At 36.5% G+C, this 23095-nt stretch overlaps 3 protein-coding genes across 6 annotated transcripts; 2 read left to right on the forward strand and 1 right to left on the reverse strand.

The window, feature by feature from the left end:
- Positions 1 to 2149: 2149 nt before the first annotated feature.
- Positions 2150 to 3269, forward strand: LOC117632305 (40S ribosomal protein S15a-1). Its single transcript, XM_034365744.1, has 4 exons — positions 2150 to 2242; positions 2355 to 2513; positions 2609 to 2769; positions 2937 to 3269. Exons 2-4 carry the CDS (start codon positions 2381 to 2383, stop codon positions 3033 to 3035), a joined length of 393 nt encoding a protein of 130 aa, XP_034221635.1. The 5' UTR covers positions 2150 to 2242; positions 2355 to 2380; the 3' UTR covers positions 3036 to 3269.
- A 6552-nt stretch (positions 3270 to 9821) lies between these two features.
- LOC117629584 (ras-related protein RABE1c) lies at positions 9822 to 13833 on the forward strand. 4 transcript variants are annotated; one of them, XM_034362110.1, is made up of 9 exons: positions 9822 to 9954; positions 10165 to 10305; positions 11086 to 11158; positions 11254 to 11354; positions 12480 to 12545; positions 12700 to 12797; positions 13053 to 13115; positions 13190 to 13282; positions 13428 to 13833. In XM_034362110.1, exons 2-9 carry the CDS (start codon positions 10233 to 10235, stop codon positions 13509 to 13511), a joined length of 651 nt encoding a protein of 216 aa, XP_034218001.1. In that variant the 5' UTR covers positions 9822 to 9954; positions 10165 to 10232; the 3' UTR covers positions 13512 to 13833. The 4 variants fall into 4 exon arrangements, with proteins under 4 accessions (XP_034218001.1, XP_034218003.1, XP_034217999.1 ...); XM_034362112.1 differs by having other exon boundaries at positions 9830 to 9896; XM_034362108.1 differs by having other exon boundaries at positions 9837 to 10048.
- Positions 13834 to 14478: 645 nt separating this feature from the next.
- Positions 14479 to 17304, reverse strand: LOC117629583. Its single transcript, XM_034362107.1, has 6 exons — positions 17135 to 17304; positions 16779 to 16891; positions 15346 to 16422; positions 15197 to 15262; positions 14906 to 15104; positions 14479 to 14786 (listed from the first exon to the last, which is right to left on the reverse strand). Exons 2-6 carry the CDS (start codon positions 16779 to 16781, stop codon positions 14722 to 14724), a joined length of 1410 nt encoding a protein of 469 aa, XP_034217998.1. The 5' UTR covers positions 16782 to 16891; positions 17135 to 17304; the 3' UTR covers positions 14479 to 14721.
- Positions 17305 to 23095: the final 5791 nt, after the last annotated feature.

A 23095-nucleotide genomic window follows, 5' to 3' on the forward strand; every position in this document is an offset into this window, starting at 1 on the left:
TCCTTACCTTTGACGAAAATTCCGAAGTGAAACGCCCAAGCAGAGTAGTTCTTGCCATTGAAACGAATCAAAGAAACCTCAGACTTATCCGAAGACATGATGTCAAGAGAACTTGATCAAGAATAACCGAGACTAAGAGACTTGAGAGCAAGAGATAACTGAGACTAAGAGACTTGGGAGCGAGAGATAATTCAGAGCTATAGCTCTGATACCATGACAATTTAGAGTCTTTTCTGAAAAAATGTATCTCTATACATTGAGAATTGCCCATTATATGGACAGAATACAAGTTAATTAGGAAAGAACACAGGCTGATATTCAGCCCCTGAAAAACAGCTCACCTTCCACATATACATGTATCTAATTATAGCTAACCTACCACATATACATGTATCTAATTAAAGAAAAAATATGCTGGCATTTAAATCTGATTTCCTTTGACAGGGGGGAGGGTGGGAGGCTGGAAGGCAAAGGAAATGGGGGAATTGGGGGAGGAGAGACGGCGACTTGATCTGGGTTAGAGAAAGTCATATCTAATGAAGGTGGGGCGGAGCTGGGAAGAGGGCGGGTTAGAGGTCAGGCTGGAAGGCAGGGGAAATGGGAGAAGATGAGGATTTTTATTTTTATTTTTTTTGGGTTTTTAGATTTTTTTTAATATTAATTTTATTTCTTATGTGGAGTCCATGTCAGTTAAAAAATGGGTCCCACAAATGCCACGTGGGCATATGACGAATTTTCTGATGATCTCACTAACAGATTGGGCAAATTGTAGAGTTTCCGTGACGTTGAGTATGTACTGATAAATATCCCCAAAATCAGATATGAACTCATAAATAACCTTATAGGTTGGGGGGTTTTTGTTGGCGTGACTTGTGGATATTGACTTACTTTCCTTACACATCAAGAATTCCTATTATAATTGTAATTGATTTACTTTAATTCCTAATTTCCTACTGCAAATAGATCTAGGAATTTATTATTTACTTGCCCATTTAGGTTTCGTTGTATTATAAATGGGCAAGTAAATAATAAATTCCTAGATCTATTTGCAGTAGGAAATTAGGAATTAAAGTAAATCAATTACAATTATAATAAGAATTCTTGGTGTGTAAGGAAAGTAAGTCAATATCCATAAGTCACGCCAACAGTTTTCTGCAGTTTGTCTTAAAAAAAAAATCAAAGGGAGAGAGGGAGTAAGGGAGAACGCAGAGGCAGAGAGAGAGTAGAGAGAGGGAGAGAGGGCTGCGGGGAGAGAGAATAGATTCAACCAAGGCACTACAACTTTTCAATTACCATGCACTGAGAAGGGAAAAGCCCACATATGAGTTATTCAATTTGTCCAAGCAAATTATGGCTCCACTGAAGTATCGATGAGTTATTCAATTTGTCCAAGCAAATTATGGCTCAGCGAGTTGGAGGGAAAGATTGAGACGCGGGGGGGGGCGGAGGCGCGAGGAGGAGAGGCTGTAGTTTTTCCAAAAAGAACTTAATTTTGTTTTTATGGATTTTAAGTTTTAAAATATATTTTTTAATGCCTTGTGGTTCTATATCATTGGATGTATAGACTTTATATATGTGTCATGTCAACAACTTAACAGCAAAATTTAACGAAAGCCAATGGCAAGAACCAAATTGATGCATAGATAATAACTTTAAAGACCATTAATATCTCAAAAAAAAAAAAAAAAAAAAAGGGACGAAATGTGATAATTTCGCAAACCTCATTGATCACTTACAATAAAAAATCTTATATTAATTAAAATATGTTATTTTGACCGTTGATTTTTGTTTTAGTTGAAAACCATATGGAATTTTCTGGGTCGGATGATGTTATCGTTGGGTTTAATTGCCAAAAGTTGTTTCAGCCCAAACATCAACATTTTACTGTTGAATAATTCTTAATTTGCAATACGCGGAACTCTATTTACACCAAATGAATCTTTGGACACCCCAACTTTACAACACACCCAAATTCAAAATTTAAAATTTAGACCTTTTTTTCTCTAAACACCCATTACAGAGACATAGTAGGCTTCTACTGTTCGATCCCCCGACCCATTCTCAAAGTAGTAATGGGCTTGTCCCGACCCAAGTTCGCTTTATCATGGAAAGGGCCTTTTCGTAAAACAGCATTCATACATTAAGAAGGCTCAAGCTCCTCACTCCACACCACCTCAAAAGCAAAACCCTAGTGACTCTGCTCTCCCAAGTCCTCAGCCAGCCGCCCCACCTGTGCTCGCAGGTAAACCCATTTTCCACCCAACTCTAAAAATGTATGAATTGTTTCACAGCTTCCCAATAGCCAAAGCCATGATTTTTGACTCTGAATTTTTGTTTCTTTTATACACTTGCAGATCTACCAGTTGCTGAACTAGCAGAAATGGTGCGCGTCAGCGTTTTGAACGACGCTCTGAAGAGCATGTACAACGCCGAGAAGAGGGGGAAACGACAAGTCATGATCAGGCCATCATCGAAGGTCATCATCAAGTTCCTTTTGGTTATGCAAAAGCACGGTTCGTATTTTCTAAATTCATGGGTGTTTTGAGATTGTATGTTTTGTATTGGGTACAATTTGTGTGATGAGATTGTTGCGTTTGAAATTGTTTAGGTTATATTGGCGAGTTTGAGTATGTTGATGACCACAGAGCTGGAAAGATTGTGGTTGAACTCAATGGGAGGCTGAACAAGTGTGGTGTTATCAGTCCTCGATTCGATGTCGGTGTTAAGGAGATCGAAGGCTGGACTGCTAGGCTTCTGCCTTCTAGACAGGTTTGTTTTCCTAACTTCATCGCTATATGTTGGTCTATGAGAGTGTTTGGGGTCATTATATATGGGTTGCCCAGATAAAACTTTTATCATTTGAATTTGGTGTTGCAAGTGGTTATGAAGCATACCTGTTCTAGTTTTTTGCTCATAAATTGAATAAATATTTGCAGTTTGGATACATTGTGCTGACAACATCTGCTGGTATCATGGATCATGAAGAAGCTAGGAGAAAGAATGTTGGTGGCAAAGTCCTTGGTTTCTTTTATTGAGCAGAGTCTCAAGCACATCATTAGGATCTTTTGTGAAATTTTGGTTTTATTTAATTTGTTTTGCCAAAAGAAGAGAACCTTTTTTCTTACCAATGCTGGTTTGAAAAGTTTCTTGTACTAGGATATTAGTTCTATGTTTTGTTTTGTTTTGATTGACTGTCATGTTCTTGCAACCGTGAATGTTAAAGTGACTTGGTATTGAGCAGAAATGGTAACTTGGAAAGTTTTGTTCGACCTCTTGTTCCCATGTGTTAAGTAGTTTCATTTGCCCCCAACTTACATGTGACCATTTCTTGTGGTATCGTGAGATTAATTTCATGTTATAGCTTGGTTTATATTAGTAATAGTAACCTGCAATTTAAGCTTATATTGAACTCTTTGTATTAGTGTAATTGACAATAGTGTTTTACAGAGCAAGTTTCTTTTGGTTCGGCGGATGTTGATAGCAGAGAGTCCAATAGTGATGAACTGATGCCTAGAACCCTAATATTATTTTTGGTGTACATGCTTCACCATTGTTTTCTGTTCTAGCGTAGCTTAAGGAAACAGCTTAAAGGACTTTACTTTTTTCATTTGAATGTTGTTTTGGAGGCTAGCGTTGTACTGATTATGCCATTGTAGGTGTTGAAACTATTTCAAACCAGTGATCTTAGGAAGTGAATTAGTTGAGTGATTTGAATAAATAAGGGATGTGCTTAGGACTTTGGGTAGATGTTTTTTAGAAGTGTTGTTCAGCTTCTAATATCGAGGCCCTTAAGTATAGGATTGTGAAAGCTTGATTTTATCTCGTCACGTCTATAATTGAGCTTCATGGTCTGATACTTGTATGAGGTTTCCTTGCATTTATCTTTTACTTTGTCACAAAATTTCAAAACTTCAGAAGTATTATTTCGCTATGTAATTGTGATCTGACATTAGCATTTGATGTGTGGGACTAGTTATAGTTCCTGCAAGGTTTCTTTATTTTTAACTCATGTACTGCGGTGGGGCAAATGATCACATGGAGAACTGGATGTGGAAGCTCAACTGAAATTATTGGTATGAACTTTGTGCTGCTTCGATCAGCATACAGAGCTAATCCTGTGCCTAAAAGTCAGTGCCTTGTGCCTTCATCCACAATGAACCCCTCCGTGTTCTCCGCTTTTTGGCTGAAAAGCTGTTGGTTGAAATATATTCACTTGATTGCACTTACAAACCAACTCCAGGCCTACACAAGCAAAGAGACTACAGGGCATGAAAAAAAATGTTCATTTTGCTAAACTGTGATGAGGCTCCTGGCAAAGAAATGTAATCGCATTACCACCTACCTTCGGTGCAATAAGAGAGCGAACCGTGTTATATATCGTAACTGGGGCAGATCAGTATCACAAGAACTTAGGTCGGAAAGATGAAAGAGCATATAAGTTTTGCCTATTTCTTCTTATGTTAGTCAGAAACCTGAAAAACCAGTGCTATTAGGCACACGTGATTTGCAGATGATTGCACATATTCGAGATTTGTGAGATTTGTGGATGTTGTGCATATCTGACATTTAGGTCTTTACGACCCAAAAAAAAAAAGAAAAAAAGACATTTAGGTGTTCATCGGGTTTTCCTCATTACACAAATCAATGGCTTAAACCCTGCGGAAGGGAAAATCTAGAAACTCCACAAAGAATTTGCGGAATCTATTTTGTTTTCATATTTCCACATTTCCATATTCATCGTGAAGCCCTTTTCATAAGTGATCCAGCCATCGCAACGCAATCTGTAACCACAACTTTATCCGCTTTTGCATGTACCTAACCTATTTGTCTTCGCCTGTGTGTCCACCAATAATACACAACATACACGTTGTACAGGGAATCATTTTCATATAAATACAGAATTATCATATAATTAAAATCACTTAATTATGATAAATCACAGGGAATAATATATTCATATTTTTTGTTTTAAAAAAAGATAGCCAAGTGATGAATTGCATTAAGCTTCAGGCTGTTCATGAACTCATTACTGAAATGCATATGGTATAAAGCAAGAAAATTTCTCAAACTCACCATAACATATATAGCTTTGAACATTAATGTTTCTTCATCCAAAGCTTCGACAACATGAAGAAAGGAAATTAAAGCTTGTGTAACTATAAAACTACCTTATAATTAAACTGAGGTTAATTTGTTGAGCCGTAATAAGCGTCTCATCCTAGATGTTCTGCCAAAGAGTACTTAGTTGCCCAATACAATGACCAAACATGTTCCGCAATTTTCAACGGCCATGATTTATATGCTCCTCGTCCTCCTCATCGTCACCGCTGATCTCGCCGCTGCATGTCCTCGTTGCCATCGGAACTTTGGTGGGGAGAGCAGCAATGGACACCTAGATGGAGGCCATGGATGAAGGAATGAGTGAAGGGAGGTTTTGTGAGCTTTAAAGGGAATTAGAGGAATAGGTTCTGGTTTGTGGTAAGAGTATCTTCCAAGCATATGCTTTAAGCATTAACTTGTTGCTGGCCCATTCTTTTCCAACTTTAGCTATTTTTATGGGAACATGGATGTAAATAAAGTTGTAGAGGTTCTTGCAATTTGCCCTTGTCCCAATTTTCTATTATATTTTGCTTTGGACTATACTGTTCTCCCTCCTACACGAGGGCAACTAAAAGTTTTGCCTAATAAACTTTGGAACAACCTCAGCAACCCCTTTTTACTTATCATGAACAATTTTTATAAAAATGAAATGAAGAAGGCTCAAAGGGGTTGTAAAAGTAATTGTGTATATGTAGGCTTGGCTTGGATGGCATTGAAGTGGAGTAAGTGAGGAAAAAACCCTAGCTCTTTCTTTGTGCTCATTATTGGTACTTCATATACGTGAAGTGACCGTAAGCAGAACTCCAACACCTGGAGAGAGAGAGAGAGAGAGAGAGAGAGAGAGAGAGAGCAAAATTAGTGAATTTTAAGCAAGCTGAAAAAAAATACTGTCTCACTACATATGTCGGAAATAGTAGCTTAAATTAAAGTCATGTTGAAATCTCACATTGAATTTATAAAGAGTCATCAATTGGTAAAGAAAGAATTAAACCACACACATTAGAATCGAGACCTTTGGTTAAATTTTCATAATAAACTTATAATTATATTTGACTTTTCTTGCAAGCATAAGCCATGTGACGCTAGCATGAGAGGGGCTTGCAAAATATAAGCATAAATTTCTTTTCCAATGTGATGAGACACACTGTATCAATCCACTATCTAATTTCCCTACTCCTTTCTGTTTAGACACGCTTTTGTTGTTTGTCAGATATATCACTCAGCTTGGCACTGTCTCCTTCAACTGGTTTATACAATAAGCAGATATATCCAGGCTTTGATACTATGTATTGGGTATAAAAAAATCACTAATTCACCTCAATAAGTATGAATATAATCTTTCAATGAGAAGAACTATCACTAAATAAGATAGATTCTGTCAGTAAAAGATTGATCTTAATTAACAGGGAAAATTACGGCAGTCAAGGATTGATCGTGCTGTTGTTGGGTATATGGGTGTGTTGCTCCTTCCATTACCCTAGCTAGTCAAACAAATCAACCCAATAATGATTCTTTTACATCAAACTGAGCCAATCATGGATTTGATTAATTTTGATTTGTTGTTTGTCTTGTCTATGGCCAGGCAGATAGTTGGTATGGCTTCTCATGCTGCTGCTTCACAAGCGTGTGAGGCATATAATTTTGTACTAATTGGTACAAAATGGGCATTAGGGCAGAGTTAGTACCTTTTATTACAAAAATGCACCTGTCATGGTTTATACAAATAAAGTGACACCATTCTCTCTGTATCTCTCCAATCATATTTCATTTAAGAGGCACCTTGAGTTTCTCCAACACAAAAATTAGATTTCCATATAAAACTACCACTAACTGACTCCTCTCTCTGTCTAAAGTGGACTGCTTTCTTGATTGGAATCTCTTTTGCAGCTGAAAAGAATTCTCCAGAAAGCCTAAAGTCCTTCTTTAAAAGAACTTTGGTGCAAACTTGCAGTGTTAGGAGTTGCTGCATTTTTTCTTTTAGCTCCCAGTTAATGTTCCTGGCCTAAAACTGCAGAAAAATTGTGTGAAACGGATATAGCCATCCCCGTTCCACATAAGTGTTTCTCCTAAAACTGGAAGCATTAATTCTAAGCCTGTAGCACGTTCTTCTTTTTACCCTAGTTTCGTGAAAAATTGCTGAAGATAAGTTTCACAAAATCTAGTGTTGTTCTTCCCTTTAGGAAATATTAACATTGATGTGTACTGGTAATGGTAGAGAATCCAAGATAAGAAAAATGAATCTTGAAGATTCTCAAAGGCCCACCACATTATATATACCCAGGAGAAATTTATGTGCAGGCTGCTGAGGGTAGCAAGATTCACATTGTTTCCCTACAGAATACTGCAGAACAGTGTTTGAGATTCGCATTGTTTATGCAGATCTCTGCAGAAAATATCTAAACATACATTGAGTGGAAAGATGAGGACAAGGGAGCAGCAACTTGAACTAGAAAATTGAGAAATATGAAAAGGGGAAAGCCCAGTTAGAAATAGGAACTTAAGTCCTTTGACCAAGCTTCTTGTTGTTTTTAGCATCCAATAATTGTATCTTATTATAATTGATGTCAAGAGGAATCCGTCTGTATGCGTTAAAAGAGGAATGTTAAGGACGATCGTTCACAACGCTCGTGTAAGTAATTTTCAACCACAGATCTATATGAACGACTGTTCCTAAGATAACTCATGTGTTCAAAGACTAACCAATTAAGCAAGAGTGCAAGACTTATCTGGAAAAAAGGGTCAAGAAAGAAGGAATCATCCTTTCTTTGTGACATTCATCAATCAAAACAAGAAAACCAGATAACAAACAGGCAAGCAAAAGGAACTGGTCTGTTTTATTTAACTCAATGGATTTGGCCAAGACAATGTCTTTGGCTTTGGGCGGTCAAAGTCACCATTGGGGCATTGGGCGTTGTCGCAACCTCACCACTAGGAATCTAGAAGAAGCCAATGCTATTTTGTCCCCAAAACCAGCAAAGGACAAAGTCAGAATGTGGGCCCCTGCAGCCCACCCACACACCTTATCATTGAATATTTGATTAACTCACTCCCAACATTGGTTATGCATACAATACACTGGGAAATGTGCTGTGTTTACGCGGTTGGGTTCTGCTACTGCTAACCATGGAACCAGCAGTCATTTGACATTTTCCTTGCTTCCGTACACAACCGACCAGACCTGTCGCAACTTGCAAGATGTAAATAACTAAAAGATATTTGCATATCATATTCATAATTTCAAAGGATCAAAATGTCCATTTTAGAATATTTATGCCCAATGCCAAGGAGTTGTCGAGATAACTACAGAAAATTGTTTCATAAACTCTGGCAGTGCATTTAGACGAGTTGAAAGTGTTTATAGTTAACTAGAAGAGGATGACATTTTGGTTGGAACAAAAATGCTTCTTTTTTTCATTAATGTGACGGGAGATTTGAACTTGCAATCTCTTTCAATATTGGGAAGAGAAGTATCACTAAGCCATAAACTAAGTCAGACTATAAGTTAAATGATTGTTAGTTATAGAAGTATTTCATGTTCACTATGTGTAAAGACTTGTCTACAATGCTTTTTCTAAAAAGCGTTTTTGCTCAGAATTGCTTTGTTTACAATCACATTCAATTTTTGTTAGAAATCTAGTGTTCTCAGAAATGCACTAAGAGCTTCTTGAGGTAACACCTATCAAGTGTTTTTATACTAAAAATCACTTTTAATTATTTTTACAAAGCACTACTACCATATATTTATTTCGTCGTCTAGAAACTCTTTTTAATAAATAGTCTAGAAACACTTTTAAACCTTCTAAAAACAATTGTATTTAGATGTTAGATTCACCATATGAGAATGATGGCGCTTTTTACACTTGTGAATGTATAAAGGTGATAAAATACCCTAATTGAAGTGCTATAAATTATACTTGGAGTGTCAAAATCACAATCTTAAAAACTCAACTTAAATATATGTTTTTTTTGAGTAAGAACACACTCAATCGAAGTATGGATTGGACAAATTCTTTTGTTTCTTTGGTAAGAAGCCCACCAACCCTACAAGTGATTACTTTCGAAAGGCATTTCAATTCAAGCATATGATATAGATTACATCATCCTGAACTATTATCTAGCCCTCTTGTCGCTAAAATTATGAAAGTTTTATACATAATTTTAGGAAAGAGAGAGGGATGACATTGAAATGGAGGGAGACTCATCTGCTTTGACCAAAATGTCCTTCAAAAAAGCGTCACATGCTACTTTTGTCAACTTTTGTAGCTGTCGTCACTAACTGCCATTAAACTCACTTTCAAAAAAATTTAGGGACCAACTTTGGATGAAAAATGAATAATGGGGTAAATTTGTAATAAACCGGAAATATAACATGTCAATGGTCTGATTCTATATAAATAAGGAAAGAACATCCCCTACCCCCATAGTTTAAGAAACAGAGATACCCCTACCCCTACCCCTACGCATGATAACGTTTTCATATGGCAGATTGTGATCGGCAGAAGATTTTTTCTATTTTCAACCGATTATGGTATGTTATGCGTGACGACGTTTTGACATGGCAGACTCTGATTGACTAGGGATAGCAAAATAGTGTTATACTTGTTTCATCCGCACTAGCTGCTAAACCCAGGCCACGTGGCATGCGAAACAGCTTTGAACCTGTCAAATGCTGATTGGCTTCCAGTCTCTCTAATTTATAAATAAATAAATCCTGTGCTTCTATTTTTCTTCTGTACATTATTATTGAGAGAGAGAGAGAGCTGCTAGCGTGCGCATGGTGTGCAAGGGTGAAAAAGGTAAAGAGAGTGCGCATTATTAGCCAACCCACCATAGTCGGAGGAGGAGCTTTGTTAGGTCTGTGAACCGCTCAAGGTTGCCCCTAATTTTGGCAGCCAAAGTCCCCCTCTTTCTCTCTCCCTCTCTCTCTGAATCTTTTTTGGTTGATCTGGTATTTGCTGCTGTTAATTTTCCCATAATCTCTATTTTTTCTTTTTCTCTTATCGTTTTTATTATCTGGATGTATGTTTTGGGTTTTGATGCGTTTCTCTTTGATTCTATATGCAGAGAGAAATAGTATTTGGGTTTGATTATACATACTTGTTGGAGTTCATTGATCAGATAAAAACCCAGAAATGGCTGCTCCACCGGCAAGGGCTAGAGCCGATTACGATTACCTCATAAAGCTTCTGTTGATCGGCGACAGCGGTGCGTCTTTTCTCCTTCATTTTCATTTCTTCTCACTTTCTCGACCAACAAACAGACCGCCATTATTTAGATCGCTTTTGTGTTTGTATTGTACGAATTTCTAGCATGCTATGGTGTGTGGTGTATTCAGAAGTTGTAACATTTTGCCGTTGAGATCACAAGAGGCTGGCTTTAGGCTTAAAGATTTGTTGACTAAGGAGGTCAATCAAAAAGTATATAGAAAAAAAGGGGTTTTCTTTTTAGATCTGGTTTGATTCAGAATTGAAATTGATTTTGCCTGATTTATGAGCTCCTGGGGTCAAAGCATGTGGAGCATTTGAATATAAGTTAATCTTAGTCTGATTTGTGAAATGGCTGTTTGAGCTTCTGAATCAAATATTTTGGTCGAAATAAGTCGTCCATTTGTGTTCATTGTTTTTTCATTTTTTAATTATTCTTTATGGTGAGGTTCTAACTTCTAATGTCCTGCTAGTTGGGTCACATATGTGTGTAGTAACTTATCTTGGATGATTCAATTATTTGTCATAGATTGCTGAAAACAATGTGGAGGCTATTAACCTGTTTATCTATCATATATGGAGCTCTTTCTGCAATATGTTTAGACTATCAAATACCAACTAAGTATAAGTTGAAGACTATAGTTCTTGTTTGACGCAGTTGCTAGATGATGACTGCATCAATTGGTTTTACAATTTTCTGTATTACAATAATGTACTTGGTAGATAATCAATGCTAAATTTGATATGTGCCTTTCGTGAAAATGGAAATTTATTTTTGCAGGTGTTGGTAAGAGTTGCCTTCTTTTGCGCTTCTCAGATGGTTCCTTCACAACTAGTTTCATCACAACCATTGGGTGTGTATTCTCTGAACTTTAGAGTTAATTGCATCTGATAAGTTCTGCTTCTCAGAAGCTTCTTAAACTTCATGAGCTCCTTTATCCTTTTGAAGCATTGATTTCAAGATAAGGACTATTGAGCTTGATGGAAAACGAATTAAGCTCCAAATTTGGGATACAGCTGGTCAGGAGCGGTTCCGTACAATCACCACTGGTAAAAATTTATAATCTCTATGGGTGCTTTCATTTTTATTTTACTAAAGATTGGTGGTAACGTATCTGTAGCTCACGCTTCATGTGATGGAAGATGGATGCACAGGAGATTTTAGACAATTTTAATTTCACCGTTTTGGAGCTTTTCAGGGACAAGGTTATTAAATTCTACATTTTCCCCTAAAAATGGCCACAAAAGAGATTGTTCAACTGTGGCTTCTTGAACAAAGTGGTGTTTGAAACCAAATAATGTGGATTTGAGGAGAACAGGGCAAACCAAGGGATCTTTTAAAAGGTGGATTATGAGTAGGCTGTTAAGAAAGGGCACTTTGAGATATATGGAAGCCCAATAGTAGAGGTAATGCACCACTTTAAAATGGCCATTGTAATGGTTATAGGTTTTTGACAAAGAAATGGATGTAGGTTATTTGGCATTTAGCACGAAACAGGCATGCTGGGCAAGGTGGTCCAAAAATAAAGCATGAAACAGGCAGGGATGGTCAAATATAGAGCTTTTATTCCTGATCACTATTGGGCAGAAGGCCTTTCATTATTTGCTGCAAAGTCAATGGGGAACCTTTTATAGTATGCGCATTGGATGACTTTACTTTTTTTAAATAAAAAAACTGGGTGACCGATGTAATGAATCCTCAATTGTTGCTGGCGGAGCCCAGAGTTCACAAGCCCATCTGGCCAGATCTCGCAATTTATTTAGTTAATGGAACTATAATTTGTTAACTAGCTGCTGGCTTAGTCCGTTACATGTGGCAGGGTGCCGAGGCACATTGAAGTGGCCTGGTAGTACCCCATCTTCTTTTAACCTAGAGCTGGAAGCCTATACTTAGTGGATGATCTTGTTATGCAAACCTTTGCAATAGTTGTGATGAACATGTTTGGAAAATGGGTATCAGGACAGTTTTCAGAGGTTCCTCATAACTGATAAGTGAGTCTTATATGACGTAGATCTCTAACAGTAAAATGATTAGGTTAGGTGGTATATCTTTGTATTCCCTGCTTGTCTGTTGTGTGTCTGTTACATTCTCTCTGGTGCTGCAGATTTTAGTAAAGATTATTATGTTGTTTAACCAAATTTTGTTTTCTCTATTCACTATTCCTTCTCTCCCAGCTTACTATCGTGGAGCCATGGGCATTTTGCTGGTCTATGATGTTACCGATGAGTCATCTTTCAATAGTAAATTTCTCACCCTTGCTCTACTAATGTTTTCTTATCCATCATCATCTACCTCTCTGCTTCTCTTGGTTTATTTGAACGTCAATTCTTTTCTGCGCTTTAATTTCTTGATTTTACTATTGTTTGCATTTACCTGGCTTGTCAATGTTTTCAGACATAAGGAATTGGATTCGCAACATTGAACAGCATGCATCAGATAACGTTAACAAAATACTTGTAGGGAACAAGGCTGACATGGACGAAAGCAAACGGGTGAGCTTGCGCTTGAAATTTATCATTAAAAGACACCAATTCTTCTTCAGAATGCTTTCAGTTATTATTGGACGAGTTTGTTTTATCTTGCATGTTGGATGCTTGTTGATATCACAGCTCAGTTCGCCATAGAGATTTCTTTTATAGTAAATGGGGCTATTCTTTTTGGGGTCAAACTATTTTTGCTTGGATTTTATTTAGTTCTGGAAACAAATCTTTGTACCATTCCTGATCTTGTCACCACCCTCTTTTTAGGCTGTGCCTACGTCCAAGGGCCAAGCACTTGCTGACGAATATGGCATCAAGTTCTTTGAAACTGTAAGTAACGCCTATGAATTGTGGAAAATAGTTAATAAGTGTTCATATGTATTGAAAGATATTGTCTAATGCAGAGTGCAAAGACGAATCTAAATGTGGAGCAAGTTTTCTTTTCAATAGCAAGAGACATAAAGCAACGGCTTGCAGACACTGACACTAGGGCTGAGGTATTTTAATTGCTTTCCTTATTTTCTTTTCTTTTTTGTTACAGCTTTCCTTATTTTGTATTAGAAGGATATATATTACAATTTTTAATTTGAAGTGCACGTGCTTAAGGTTTTAACTGACTTTGTTTTGATAATGTTGCTGTAGCCTACCACGATCAAGATCAACCAACCAGATCAGGGAGCTGGGGCTGGTCAAGCTGCACAAAGATCAGCTTGCTGTGGTTCTTAAGTTGATTACATTGTGATCAAGGGGGGCATTGGAGGCTTACACAATGTTTGAAAAGACAAAAAACTAATTGTATGACAATACAATATGATGGTGCTTGTAATCTTCTCTTTCTTTTTTCCTTTTTTCTTTCGTCTCATTCTTTTGAAACTTAGTGTGTGAAAGGTAGTCTCTTATTGTTTCAGATTTTTCTTGTGGTAAAGAATTGACGTGTAACCTGTGGCAGACACATTTTTGTTTACTGTGCTTGTGTTAAAGATAGATGGATGCTTATTATCTGAGATTTGGATCTTCATATGTGGAAATATTAATCCTTGCAGCCGAATTTGTACAATTTGTAAGGCTACTAATAATAATTCAGTATCCAAAATTTGGGGAGGAAATGATGCTTCTGATATTATGATGATGGAGGAAGACCAGTCATGATTTGGGGAATTCGGCGCTCCCCTTTTCACTTCTTGACCAAGCAAGCTCTTATTATTTCACTGTAACATTTTGCACCCTGATCGTAATCTTCAGCATGAGATTAGAAATTTGGAATATAGAGATTCTGCCTCGAACAAAGGCTGCTTCTGCAAGAGCTTCGCTAAAGTCATTAGATTTCAATTATTCCCAGTGTTCACTGAAATTGCTTCCCCCTAATCTTGGTTTCCAACTCTAGGGCTAAATGACCATGACCACTGCAGTAGGCTTCAATATCACCGGTGTCAATAGTACAGCCAACGCTGAGGGTGGAGGGAGAGGGTGAGGGAAAGGGTGGTGTTTCTTAAACCTTCAAAGGTGTAAGGTTCGAATGTAATGGGTTAAATGAGTAAAGAGGGCTCACTAAATTGACCCCTGTGAAATTATGGATCAACACATAACTAAGCTTTTTAAGAAAGCTTAAACTACAAAATCAGATGAGAAGGATTTTTGTCAAGGAGCCAATGCCACAGATTTTTATTGAAGCTAACAAAGCCTAGTCACCATGAAGGACAAGCATAGCGCCAACTTACGCCGTTTGTTTATTAGTCTCCCTTTATGCCAGCAAAAAGACGAGGGGAATTGAAGCAGACTCACATTTACATAAACTATGTACCCAATATAAACAAAAAAAGTGTCAATTCCTCCATCAATTTTCCATAGAAAATACATAATTTACCAAAGTGAATATTCCCGGCGCATCAAAACATTATCCAATCTTATAATCTGAGCAAAGCCTATACATATACTCCTACAAGTTCAGTTCCTCCTTTCCATAAATACGCTGAAGTTCACGAGTTGCTGCTTGAAATGATTCTGAGGAACAAACATTTAAATAAGTAAAAAGAAAAGAGAGGCTCACTTGACTGACAATTTAAAGCTTGAAAATGTTTAAAGCCAGGGAAAGAAGAAAACAATCATTCAAATTTTATTACCTTTCCAGCTGTGAAAAGATTTCTGATTGATCGGAGCACCAAAAACAGTTTGAAGCGTATCAAATAACAAGCTCTCAGGGGTGCTCCTTAATTCTTGCACTATCTGATAGATGGTCTTCCCGTTCTCAAAGTATATGTGATTGTTTGGATGTTTTGTTTTGCAACCAGCATGGCGCTCAAACTCATATGCATTTAGAACCTTCCATAAAACAAATTATTTCCGCATTAGGTGTCAAGATAACATGTAAGGGAGAAGAGAAACGATTGGGAGTTTATTGATAGGAGACCTACCTTAGCATAATTACATGATTGACACCCACATAGGTAGCCAACACCTTTTATAATTCCGCGAAGCTCCTTGTTACGTGGAGGGATATAACCCCAAGTCATTAAACAGAAATCCTAATTGAATAAAATGGACAAGAAGAGCTGGAGCTTACCTCACGTGCCAAGGAAACATATTTTACAGGAACCCCGTCAAGCATGCCAGTTGAAATCAAGCTTCTAACATTTGAGGGGAAGCTGTTTGGAGCTGGTTTCCTTGACGGTTTGATCTCAGGTTTATTCTTAGAAACTGATTCCAGTCTTGGTTTAGCTAAAGAAGCAGTATTATCAACCGCACTGGCATTTGATGCATCCAAGTCCTTCTCGCATGAAGTTTCCAATGTTTGAACTGAATCTGGATGGTACAATTGATCATAGTTGCCAACAGGCCTGCCTATGGGCATAATATCTTGTTCGTCAGGAAACCCACCAAAAGATATCATATTAGCATTCCCTTTACTGCAATTGTCACCAACTGATATTGCATTTTCATCTCCCTTGCCATAGTTGGTATCTATTGGTCTGACATGGGCATCCCCGTGGTTGTAGGGATGTCCTATTAGTGTGACACTGCCATGCTCCTTATCATAGGCCTGCCCCACTGATAAAAAAGCAGTTTCATTTACCCTATCAAATGCCTGACTGGAGGACAGGTTACTGTTACTTCCCCTATTAGAACCATGTTCCCGTGAAGCATGCATACCATTGTCACTGTCCCTGACCTGATTGACTTTAACTTTTCTAATTCCAGCATAGTTAAGACATGTTTCAGGATCTTCCATGGCATGAGATACTGACAAACTAACAGGCGAATCTTCTCCAAACTGGTCATCGATACCCTTTCTTATATTCCAATTATCTGATCCGACAGGAGATACGTTCCTCTCAGCAAAGTTGACAGAGCTTGCTGGATCAGATCCAAATAACCGGTCAATGAATTGGTGTGGAACTGACTGGAAGCTAGAAGCGTTCTCCCAAGAAGAGACATTTTCATTTGACATTCCGGAGCCCAATTTGCTGTTTGGAATATGTACTGCTTGTTTCTTGTTCGGGAACAGCTCTGGTTCAGCAGCATCTACAAACCATTGATGAGGCCGCTTTGGCTCAATTCTTGAAGGGTTGCCGTAAGTTGCATCTCCATCATTAACATGTCCAGCACCCTTGGGCATCCAAAATCCCTTGTTCTGGAAAGACTGCCAGTAACAAACACTCGGAAAATCCTTGAAAACCTTATCCATAATATATTTAAACATGTACAGATGTCTAAGGTACAAGACAATTCAAAAATTAAAAGAAAACTTTTCCACAATCTTGTTTAAAAATCAAATCACGAGAAAATTCAACAACTCAACATAAGCTTTATTCTTTAACGTTGGACTATCCAATCATTTCAGAATTTTGACAGTACTAAAAGAATAACCCCAAACAACTAAAAATTTATCCATATATAGGATATCCCAAAAAAACTAAATAAAAAAAAACTTCAAGAGCAAAAAAAAAAAAAAAAAAAAAACAGAACACATTATAGTTAGTAGCTTCTATAACATACCATTTTGCTTCTTCTACTTCACAGTAAATTGATTTTACTTTCACTCTTCGGTAGAGGCCTCAAAGATTCTTTCTTTACGAGTGTCAGTACGAAGGGACTGTGATGAATTCCATCTGCACATACACACATACATATAGAGATGTTCATTGTACAGACAAGTCTAAAAATACAAATTTGAGAAACGCAAATTTTTTTTAAAACATCAATTAAACGCAATAACTTCAACAAAATCCATAGAAGAATCCCAAATTTCTTCTTCACCAGAAAAATCAAATCGAATTATCCCAGAAAGGCATGAGATAGTAAATGCGATAACCTAGAAATGAAAAATGAGATTTTGGTACAAGTATCCGTACCTGTACAGGTAGTCGGAAGGTCGATAGTCGATTGCTGACCGATCAATTTTCCGGCGAAGCAACTCCGGCGACGAAATTGAACATTGAAATTTTTCTGTGTTGAGAGAGAGAGAGAGGAGAAGTTTGGGTAGACGGTGTCTGAGGAGCACTCGATCTTTTCTCGGGAGAGGAAAATAATTAATTGGGTGTAACCGCATACCGCGGTTACTTTAATCACAGCCGTCCAGGCGTGTTATTTAGGACGAATCCCAGCCGTGTATTATGAAGACTGTCTTGACAGAAGTGTATTTTCGTCTTTTCGCTTTTATCGGGTAAGAACAGTGGTGCTTAGGTGGAGCCAAGTAACCACTCATGCTTCGACACATTGCAAGATGCAGCATGATTCACTCGTAACTCATAAATACAAACCATGTAAGAATTTCTTTTATTGTAGAAAAAGAAATTTTCATGTATCTATTTTCACTATAACGGAGAATAATTTTATCAACGCATTCAATGAAAAATGACTTTAACTTACAGATCAAGGAACACAGTTTTTTTGGCTCGTTGAAATTATTATTGAACAAGGAATGAGAAGTTGTTATACAAGAAAAAAATTTGGAATTTTTTAATTATACATTTTGTAAATTGTAAAAATGGATTAGAAACTTAACAAATAAAAAAAATAGTCTTAATTATGCACACACAAGAGTCGTTAGAGAAGATAAGAATTGGGTTTCCATTTTACTTTAGAATGAATTTTTGTACCGATTACAAAATATTTGTAATAAAAATGCCTCTCCCAATATGGATTGAACTCCCTAGAAATCCTATACCTTTTTTAATTAGGAATTATCCCACATCTCTATAAAATAGGGTAGAAACTCAAACACCAAGTGCACCATAGCTCTAAGAGAAACAAGAAATAGAAACTTTTTCATCAAGTTTTTTCTCCAAGCAAACGAGACCACAGTGACTTGCAGTGCACCATCAGATATCCAATGGAAGAAGAAGCAGCAAATACGTTGGTGGAAGCTGATCAAGAACTTGATGTTGATCTTGAACCAACCATTGACTTCAAGTTCCTGACATCCTTCTTGGAGTCTGATGATGATGAGGCACTTGATGATGATCATGAACCAACCATTGACGATGATCATGAACCAACCATTGACTACAAGCGACTCACGTCCTTCTTGGAGTTTGATGACTCCTTCTTGACGCCATGGAATTGGAACCCTGACCCNTAATGCCTCTGCCTGTGACGACAATACGTCAAGTGTGGAGACAAAGCAAGAATGCATCATGTTCCAACCTGGTTCGTTCTTTCGTGACGAGGAGGGCGGTGAAGAAGACACAGAAGCCTTGAAGATCATCAGAGATATTTGCTTGATCAAGATCATCGGAGCTATTTGCTTGATCAAGATCATCAGTACTACAATGAGTAAAATGAAAGGAGTTTAAGGGGTTGTGATAAGTTTACAAAGAGTTTAAGGGGTTGTGATAAGTTTACAATGAGTTTGATTGAGTATTTTCTTAATCTTGTAGTTTGATGTTGATATCAATTTCGTTCTTGTGATTTCAATTATTTTAAGCCATAATTGATTAAATATCAGTCAAATACCACAGCGGGGCATTAGGATGAAATTTTAATCAAAATTGTTATTTTCCCTAAAAGAAGATTCAAAACTTACATATATAGGATTCTATAAAATTGCTTTTGTTGATATACTTTGATTTCTATGCTGTGGAATTCGTTGGTAAAAATATACTTTATAGTATATTGGTATCGTTATCCCGCTTACCTAAGGACCTAAAAATAAGACACAAATAACTAAGTAGTTTAAACCCTAGTCATACTCGTTATTTTACCGAAACAATCATTTTAACTATTTTAATCTGCAATAATTAAAATTTTATATATATATTCTGGAGCAGTCATGGAATTTGAAGAATCTTGTAAGCCAATGTTACTATTTAACGAGTTTTCTCTCATTAATAATAGTTTCATAAGTTCTTGGTTATCAAGACTAGCTAGGCTTTTCAAAGGAACCCACTGGCAATTCTGCAGTGCCCTTTTCTAAAATCTCTTTCTCTGTTCTTGATTTTACCTTTCAGTATGAATAAGGGTTTAAACTACTAGTTATTTGTGCCATTAGATTAATCTAAGGGTGTGTATTGAATAGTTGCTCACAAGACCTCATTTTTAGGTTCTTAGGTGAGCGGAATTGATTGGTATCGAATGTATACTGGACTTTTTTTTAGGAATAAGAATTGGGTTTCCTTGTTTTCTTAATAATAATGCCTCTTCCCAACTCGTTCTTGACACCATGGAATTGGAACCCTAGTGCTCCTGCCTGTGATAGTAGCAGGTTTTGAGAAAATGAAAAACGAATGAATTGCAAACCGATGAATGGTTTAAAGGAAACCAATGTTTAAACATACTGAAACAACAAAAGGGTATGGGACAATCAAATCTTAAAAAAATAAGGTTTATGCTTTTTAGGGACTGATGACTCTTTCGTGCCAACAAAAGGGATTTGGGGACGGATGTATTGTCATCAAAATGATAATACATGTACACATAATATGTATTTGAAAAATGTGGGATCCAATGTAAAGTAAGGTACTAATGTTCATTTTCGTGCTACATTATCAATAGAGGACCCATGTAAAAGAAACTGTTATAAGACAATGTCTATTACTACAACAACACTAAAGAATCCCATAAAGTATGGAGTATAGAAGTGGATATTTCATCATTGAAAATGTGGACAGAGAATTTGAGTCATTCAAATATATAGAAATACTAAGCCTGGGAATTTATACCAAGTCGAGATATCACGGATGTGCTATAATGAGGGAGTTGTGGGAGGGGATCACAAAAGCAACCCATGAACTCTAACTTCATATACTTAGCATTTTACCACTATTTAACCAACATTTTTTTTCTTGTGAAAAGAAAGTATATAATTGATACTTATACGCTGAATATATGAATTTTCAATATAAAGGAGAATAGTTTTATCAACGGCGTCTACTTCATTGAAAAATGGCTTTAACTTGCAGACCAAGGATAACAGTTTTCTAACTCGTTGAAATTATTATTGAACAAGGAATGAGAAGTTGTTATGCAAGAAACAAATTGGTATTTTTTTTAATTTATACATTTTGTAAAAATGGATTAGAAACTTAACAAATAAAAACTAGTACACGTAATTGTGCACACACACAAGTTGTTAGAGAAGATAATAAGGATTGGGTTTCCTTTTTTCTTTAGGATGAATATTTGTACCGATTACAAAATATTTGTAATAAAAATGCCTCTCCCAATATGGATTGATCCCTAGAAATCCTATACCTTTTTTAATTAGGAATTACCCCACATCTCTATAAAATAGGGTAGAAACTCAAACACCAAGTGCACCAGAGCTCTAAGAGAAACAAGAAATAGAAACTTTTTCATCAAGTTTTTTCTCCAAGCAAACGAGACCACAGTGACTTGCAGTGCACCATCAGATATCCAATGGAAGAAGAAGCAGCAAATACGTTGGTGGAAGCTGATCAAGAACTTGATGATGATCTTGAACCAACCATTGACTTCAAGTTCCTGACATCCTTCTTGGAGTCTGATGATGATGAGGCACTTGATGATGATCATGAACCAACCATTGACTACAAGCGACTCACGTCCTTCTTGAAGTTTGATGACTCCTTCTTGACGCCATGGAATTGGAACCCTAAGCTTAATGCCTCTGCCTGTGACGACAATACATCAAGTGTGGAGACAAAGCAGGAATGCATCATGTTCCAACCTGGCTCGTTCTTTTGCGACGAGGAGGGCGTGAAGAAGACACAGAAGCCTTCAAGAGAAAAAGCTGACATATTCTAGGCAAAATATGGTGCGATGATGATCACAGCTTTTTGCTTGATCAAGATCATCAGTACTACAATGAGTAAAATGAAAGGAGTTTAAGGGGTTGTGATAAGTTTACAATGAGTTTGTGATTGAGTATTTTTTTAATCTTTTAGAAACAACAATTTCAAAACTTACATATATAGTTGATTTTATAAAATTTCTATGTTGTGGAGTTCGTTGGTAAAAATATACTTTATAGAATATTGGTATCGAATAAGAAATATACTGGATTCTTTTTAGGAATAAGAATTGGGTTTCCTTGTTTTCTTAATAAAAATTCCTCTCCCAACTCGTTCTTGACACCATGGAATTGGAACCCTAGTGCTCCTGCCTGTGATAGTAAGTCAAGTTTGGAATCAAAACAATAATATACATATCCAGATTCAACCTGGTTCATTCTTCAGTTACGGTGGTGAGTATATATTTCTGAATTCTTGATTTCATATGACACCAGAGAAATGTACGTGTTTGAATTTTAAATTACATTGTGGGATGATTCAAAAGAATAGTACAAAATGCCATATTAAAGTAAGTCTATATACGGGTATTAGTATAAGGTCACGTTGTTGTTAGCCGAAAATCATATTCTGGGCAAAACATATATGGAGTGGAGTGGTTATAACAATTCTATGATAGAAAAAATACCACAATGATTTTCTCATGCGTTTGTTTTTCTTTTTCTTTTGAAAAGTGGAGGTGAATTCAAATATTTGGGACATTTTGGGGAGAAGAGAGGTAGGAGAGATTTTGATACAGTATTTGGTATATTGATAAGTATACATCATACAGTGTTACAAAGTGGGTATATTGAACACATGACATCTTCAACATACCACATGATGTGGGCCATGACCCATACTGGTCATATCATACGCTTAGAAGATGACATACATGGGACATTCCAGAGGGAGAGAGAAAAGAGACCGTTTAAATGTGTATTGAAAAGTAAAATACATTTCTTAAATATTTTATTAATCGGGAAAATTGGAAATTTACTTTTAGTTGTCAAGGACAATAAAGTTGGTTTATATTTATTATATTTAAATCATATGTAGCCAATAAATTGAAATGTGAGAGAGTTAAACACAAATAATGGTGACAAGCAAGCAAAATCATTGAGCATTAATTTAGTAGTGGATGTGCAATTTTGAAATGCTAAAGGCTTTATGTATAAAAAATTGACAATCAAATATCCTTATAATTTAAATAATACCAATGTCATGCATAAGTCATAGAAAAATATAGTATTACAAATAACCTACAATTGTTGTCATCAAGAAAAAAATAGTATTTATATGTATTTTGTTGAAAAATATTATGTGTTCAAATTTCATAAACGAAAATTTGGTGTGAAAAAAAAAGTTTGACAAAAGATTCATATCACTAAAGCCTAATCCAAATTTGTTCACTTGCCATTGTGATCTTTAAATCAAAGCACAAGAAATGAAGAAGAAGAAGATATTATGTGCAAACTGAAGGAAGTAGAAGTTTTACTCCAAAATGAATTGGCAATGAGAGGAGTAGCCCAACTCCTTATAAACCCAGGCTAGATCTCTTTTTTTTTTTTTTTTTTCTTTTTTTTAATGTGGGACAAACACTCTCCAGTTCTTAACACACCCCTGCACGTGTGGTGAACTTTCAAACCTAACATGTACTTTGGGTGACGTGAGAGCACGTATGGCCGTTGGGCCCAACATATGAAGCCATGCCCAACTCCTTGTAAACCCAGACTAACTAGATCTCTTCATTTTTTAATGTGGGACAAATACTCTCAACACAAACATCTTTCATGAGTGCTTTTACCCATGTGTAATTATATCCAATCAACTCCCAATCCCATATAAATAAGGAGTTGTGTAATACAAGAGTTTCCTTTTTTGTTTAATCTTTGTTTAAAAAGAAGAAAAAGAAAGCTTGTAAAAGCCTTTTTTTTTTTTTAATAGCCTTTTATCATTTTTTTAAGCAAGTCATATCAGAGCTTGTTAAAGCCTAAGAATTGCAGAGTCTAGTTTCCTCTTCTTTTTCTTTTTTTTTATTTATAAAAACCCTGGTCTAAAACAACA

The sequence above is a fragment of the Prunus dulcis genome, chromosome 6, assembly GCF_902201215.1.
Source record: "Prunus dulcis chromosome 6, ALMONDv2, whole genome shotgun sequence".
In the NCBI taxonomy this organism is placed as follows: Eukaryota; Viridiplantae; Streptophyta; class Magnoliopsida; order Rosales; family Rosaceae; genus Prunus; species Prunus dulcis.